Source organism: Haplochromis burtoni, unplaced genomic scaffold (genome assembly GCF_018398535.1).
Source record: "Haplochromis burtoni strain Fernald_Lab_line unplaced genomic scaffold, NCSU_Asbu1 Contig_296, whole genome shotgun sequence".
In the NCBI taxonomy this organism is placed as follows: domain Eukaryota; kingdom Metazoa; phylum Chordata; class Actinopteri; order Cichliformes; family Cichlidae; genus Haplochromis; species Haplochromis burtoni.
In genome coordinates, this window is record NW_024582657.1 from 331,132 (window position 1) to 336,832 (window position 5,701).

Here is a 5,701-nt window from a genome sequence, read left to right on the forward strand (position 1 = left end):
GTTGGTCAGACTATTATTGTAGGTATTTCTATGCTAATTATGTGTGACTGAGAGCGTGTCAAAAGCAGTTACTGGAAATAATGTGGTGAGCTGGAAATTGTGAGGTGGAATTACTTTGCCCACAAATAGAAAAAACACAGTTTGTTGAGTTTGCTAAACAACTGAGTTCAAGTTTACTCCTGAAACTTGATCTGTGTTTGTGTTTCAGTAATGCATAAGAGCATAAGGACATCATCAACAACAACACCATCAGCGTCTGTGTGTGCGTGCGCGCGTGTGGGGGAGGAGGAGGAGAGGGGGGGGGGGTGAACATCATGACCTCCACTTCTGGCTCCGCGCTCTGCCGAGTACTCGTTGGCTCACATGAGTATACGTCAGCGCCTCTCACCGCTCCGGTATAACCCCCTCAAGCCTCTGGCGCTCACAGAGATTCAAGTGTAAAAGTAGCAGCTCTAACTGTTGCCACGGACTAAAACATTCAGCATCCAGGTCCTGCACAGCTGACAGAGAAGAGAGAGACGCGCTGGTGAAAGTGAGAGGAGAGGTGCAGCATTTGCGCACTGCTTTTCTAGTCTGGATTGCTTTGGCGCGACTTTGGATAGTTTTGGACTGCGCAGTTTGCCTCTTGAACTTTTTTTTTTTATTATTTTGTCTTCATTTCAACACTGAAATGGCAGCTCTCGGCACGAGTTCCTCGCACCTGTTCCTGGTGATGTTTAACTGTTTCCTGGGCGCAGCATCGTTTAGGACAGTAACCGAAGATGGCAATTTCCTCCAGCCCTCGTCGAATCAGTTCTCGGATGACCTGGGGGAGGAAGTGGTCTCTCAGCACATGTACAGGTTGTACGAGAAATACAACAAGGAAAACCGCCTGAAAGAGGGGAACACCGTTAGGAGTTTCAGAGCTAGCCAAGGTGTGTGAAAATAACAGCGTTCAATCTATAGCCTTAATCAGAAGAGCTCCAAAAGCTTTAATTTATATTTAACAATGGAATCAAAAATTTAAAAAATAAAATAAAGGTGTGGGTTATTCTTGGAACTCTAATCCAACACAAACATATAAACGTGTTGGGAGAAGTGTCTGATCCTCACCATTAGAAGTGCAAACACTCTGGGGTTGCGTGTCTCGTCCAGATGCTTTAAATAGGTGCGATTGTTTTGGAACAGTCTGAGAATGCATTTAAATGATTTTGGGACACTGCGGGCACGCTGTGTTTGTGGTAGCAGCTGTGCCCCTTGTGCGCACAGTCTGATCAATTACCCCAGACAGACGCGCAAGAATGCACGTGATTCCCTGCGTGCAGTGTCCGGTAAAATATATCACAGTGAAACCTAAGGGACAGTCGGCCTCTGCGGTTAATACAGGACAAGAGTAACGTCCTGGAGTCGAGAGAATTAAAGCACAGTCGTCCCTCTCTGTCTGCTGTTTTTATGAACACAATTCACAGGCACGTACATCCTACATAGCTCTCAGATAACATATCATAACACTAGTGTATTTTTACTGCAAAAGCTTGGTGTAACCCAAGCAGAGATGTAGGAGGTTTTTTGTTTTTTTTTTGCAACAATGTAATATCTGTTAAAACAGTTGATTATGTCTTGGTGTCTGGGTAGACACTGCAGGCTGTATTAAGCTTAAGGGGAAGCTTTAAGAGAAACTGAGGTAAGCATTTCCATATGCAGGCGATTCCAGGGTAATGTATATCTTTTGAGTCAGTCTATACTTCCGCTGAACTCTTACACAATGAACAATAACTCTGCTGTTGAAGTAAATGTTCATCATGAATATGTAGCTCTCTGTTCGCCGCCGCCCCCTCCACCCCTCCACCTCTGCCAGCCAGATCCAAGGAGTCTGGTTCCTCTTAAGGGCACCTTCTGAAATCCTACCAAGCAATGAAGTTGTGCACCAGACACTGAGCTCAGTCATGTAACACAACAGTTTAAAGAGAGGTGTTTAATTGTCCCACATTTCTTTTAGATTTTACCACAGATACGGGCTTTCGCTGTAATATGTTAACCATTTTCCAAATGCCTTTCCTTTTCATGTGGGAATTCATTAATGTTCGTTTCCATCGGAGTCAATCAAACTTTATCTAGATTAACACTTAAAGCTCAAATGCCTGAGTTCAAATAAGGTTCAGTTCCTGTTGCCATTGCCTGTGCTGGCAGATGTTTCTATTTTCTAATCACAGTATATGTACTGTCCCAAAAGTCAAACATCCAGAAAGTCAGACTAATTTAGGCTAAATTATCCACTCCAAAAAACAGCACTCAAAAGCTTAAGAGTGATTTAAAAAAAAAATAAAACTGCAAAACTGTTTCTGAGTAAATCTGCAAAAAGCATTTCTGGATTTTAAGATGGTGAAATGGAATAAAACAAAAGTTTGCAGAGTGCTTTTCACCTGCCTGCCTCACACTGACTGGCTGATTGATTATTTTTGCAGGTTCTGCTGACCACAGGATGATGTACCGACTAAACCTTACAACCCTCCAGGACTCAGAGGTCATCCTCTCTGCCACATTCCACTTCCTGCTGAACAGACACTCGCATCAAAAACCCTGGTTCTGTAAACGCTTCAAGAGCTCAACCTGCCGCTCCTCAGCCATGCAGCCTTCTCTGTCTATCAGCTTGCTCCTTTATTCCTTCTCCTCTGGGTCAGAGGTCAGATCTGGGTCAATGGGGTCATTTCTAGGCAATGTGACCTTCCACCCCCACAGGAGAGGGGTGTGGCAGATGAAAGATGTGACCCAGGTCATTAAGGAGGCGCGGGACAGGGGTCATCTGTTGGTGTCAATTGAACTGGAGTTAAGGCAACAGTTCAGGACGAAACCAGAGGAGATCCTCTCTGCTGGCAGTATGCCCTACCTGTTACTGTATGCAAATGACCAAGCCTTAGACGAGCCCAATAGTGTGGCTGCAAGCCTACAGAGATATGACCCGTTTAACGAGGGAGGAGAGCCCTCATATTCCTCTCAGCTCCTGCACAGACCTAACTCCTCACCAGAGGTGAAAGGACGCGTGAGAAGGGAAGCAAATCTGCTCTCTGACCCCATCCAGAACAATGAGCTGCCCGAGGTTGACTACAGACCTGATTCATACAGGAAAGATGACCTTTGGAAGAGCACATGGTACCTGACACTCAAACACAAGACTAAACCAGGAAGGAAGGAAAAGAAGAGGAAGAGCAAGGAGGAAAAAGATGTGGAGCAAGTTAGAAAAGCGCATGAATCTCAGGTTTTGAAAGACGGAGAAAGAACATCACAGGGCATCAAAACCAATGATTCAACTGTGGAAAATCTCAAAGATAGCCACAAACTGACTGTCAGTGATGGGCAAATGCATGAGAGGAGAAATGAGGGAAAAGATGGAAAGAAGCACAAGGGAAGAACAAATACACAGTCACCTGTTCTGAGGTTTGATGAACAAACAATGCGCAAAGCCAGGAGGCGGCAGTGGAGTAACACCCAGCACAAAGGCTGTTCGAGGAGGAACCTCAGAGTGGATTTCACAGATATTGGCTGGAATGAGTGGGTCATAGCACCCAAAGCCTTTGATGCTTACTATTGTGCTGGCACATGTGGCTTTCCCATGCCCAAGGTAGGAGCACAATCATCCAAGCCATGTTATGTAGGTTCTTTTGGCTCACGTGAGCTACACTGATAACCTTAATGTGCACTTTCTAATCTCTCGTATTTATTTTCTCATTTGCATGTTTCCCCTTCACTCAAACTTTTCCAGGTGGTGAAGCCAACTAACCATGCCACCATTCAGAGCATAGTCCGGGCTGTTGGAATTATCCCTGGGATTCCTGAGCCCTGCTGCGTACCAGAAAATATGAGTCCCCTGGCTGTGCTCTACCAGGATGAATCCAGAAACCCAGTGCTCAAGGTTTATCCTAACATGACTGTCCAGTCCTGCTCCTGCAGATAAAAAAGAGCTGGAAACAGATTGAAGAGAAACAGAAAAACTGGACTAACATGGACACAACCATACCTCTGTTAAGCGGTTTCCTGATATTGAAAAACAGAGTCACTTTGGCTGTCATTATTCCTCGAGGAACATAGGCTATAGTGAAATTACTTCCAACTCTTCTGTCCCGGGGCAGCAGAGTTGAAGAGACACATTGTCTGGCATCTGCGCTCGCAAGAGGAACAGAGTCACACATGTAAAGTCGATGCTCCACATGTGTAACAGAAAAGAAATACATAAAAAGCCCAGTAGTTTTCATTCTGTTTGAAATAATATTGATGTTTCATGGACAGAAATATTTAAGGGATTTTTTTTGTTGTTTTTAATGGCAGAATGTACTTATTTTTCAAACAGCTCACAGTGAGTTTGTGTTCACGTTTTCTTTGGATGCAAAGACTTTAAGTAAGAGACTGTTACTGTGTCATCAGGCAGCTTAGCCGAAAACATACAAACAGTGGAGATGGTGAAAAATGTATGCATTTTTACATACTCTGTATAGCTGTTCCTACTTTTAAACTAATCACGCCACATTGTACATATATGCGACGTTGCAAGATATTGTACTTTATTGCTCTTTATATCTTAAAAAGGAAGTATCCAATGAACTGTGGAGAGCATCTGGAATTCATTTGCACCCACCCGCCCCCTCATAACACTTCAAGAATGTTATAATGAAACCAGAAATATTTTTCTATTTTAAATGTGAAACTTGGTTAAAAAAAAAAAAAGATAATTTCTCATGGTTAGATTATATGTATGATTAGATGAGATTGTACATGTGTATTGTTTAAATTATGAAAAGGTAGCATTCTATAAGTTAGAATAAAGACATAATTTAATCCAAATGCTCTTGCTGGAACATTATTGTTTGACACAGTTTGTTATTCTTGGACATTATTGTGCGTAATGCTTGATTCGTCAGGGTGAACTTTTCTGTCAAAACAATCCTAAAAGGGCACCGCTGTTTCAAAATAGCCGAGCACAAAAGCAGGAAGGTTCCACTCAAAGATAGCCGACATTCCCCGAGAGCCCCCTTGAACCCATTATTACACCTCACCAAAGGCTCATGCGTCTGTTGTTCTTCAAATAATGTGACTGATGCGGCCGCCGCGGGTTAATGGTTGATGGAGGAAGCAGGCAAGCGCATATTAGGACGTCAGACACTTGAAATTCAAAACCCGCTGCACTTCCTCTCTTCTATCCATGTTCAGAAGCAGAGTGCTTCCAAGTAAATGGTTTTCTTTTCTTCAGATTTATTTTTGTTCTTTTTAAACAGATGGCCACAGATAGATGATCTCAACCACTTCAGTTCAACTGCTTGTCGCTTTTATTCGCCGGAGGAGGAAGCTGACCCATGTGGTGCCAAAACAGTGTGTCAAACTGACACTGAAATGACAGAGGGAACCATTTAATTATTAACTCATTACTCTGTGGCTACATTGCCTTGAGTCTCAAAAGTTGGCAGTTTCCACATCTGCTCTCAACCACAAGTGGCTTTGAAGTTTTCTGCGACTGGACAGCAATTTTGTCTCAGAGGCAGAGAAATTTTGGGGAAAGGGGACGCGAGTCCGAACACTTGTCCTGCATGTAACTGGAGCTATAATAAGTGTGCCATCCCTCCTTCCAGCATGGCTTTTTCCATTGTAAGCTTTTCCCTTTTCCATCCAAGAGTATTCACCCATTTTGGGAAGGTTCTATTGTCTTAAAGCAATGAATCAGAACAAGTTCATG

At 43.3% G+C, this 5,701-nt stretch overlaps 1 protein-coding gene across 1 annotated transcript; it reads left to right on the top strand.

Moving 5' to 3' along the window:
* The first annotated feature begins 340 nt into the window (after positions 1-340).
* Positions 341-4,733, top strand: gdf10a (growth differentiation factor 10a). The gene is made up of 3 exons (XM_005940663.3): positions 341-914; positions 2,445-3,598; positions 3,740-4,733. The coding sequence occupies exons 1-3, from the start codon at positions 671-673 to the stop codon at positions 3,929-3,931; spliced, it is 1,590 nt and encodes a 529-aa protein (XP_005940725.1). The 5' UTR covers positions 341-670; the 3' UTR covers positions 3,932-4,733.
* The last annotated feature ends 968 nt before the right edge of the window (positions 4,734-5,701 follow it).

What these genes read in the sequence shown, in the direction of transcription:
- gdf10a (XM_005940663.3), top strand. Translation starts at nt 671, where the DNA reads ATGGCAGCTCTCGGCACGAGTTCCTCGCACCTGTTCCTGGTGATGTTT. An exon ending in GAGTTTCAGAGCTAGCCAAG is followed by an intron (nt 915 to 2,444) that starts GTGTGTGAAAAT and finishes TTATTTTTGCAG; the next exon opens with GTTCTGCTGACCACAGGATG. An exon ending in GTGGCTTTCCCATGCCCAAG is followed by an intron (nt 3,599 to 3,739) that starts GTAGGAGCACAA and finishes AAACTTTTCCAG; the next exon opens with GTGGTGAAGCCAACTAACCA.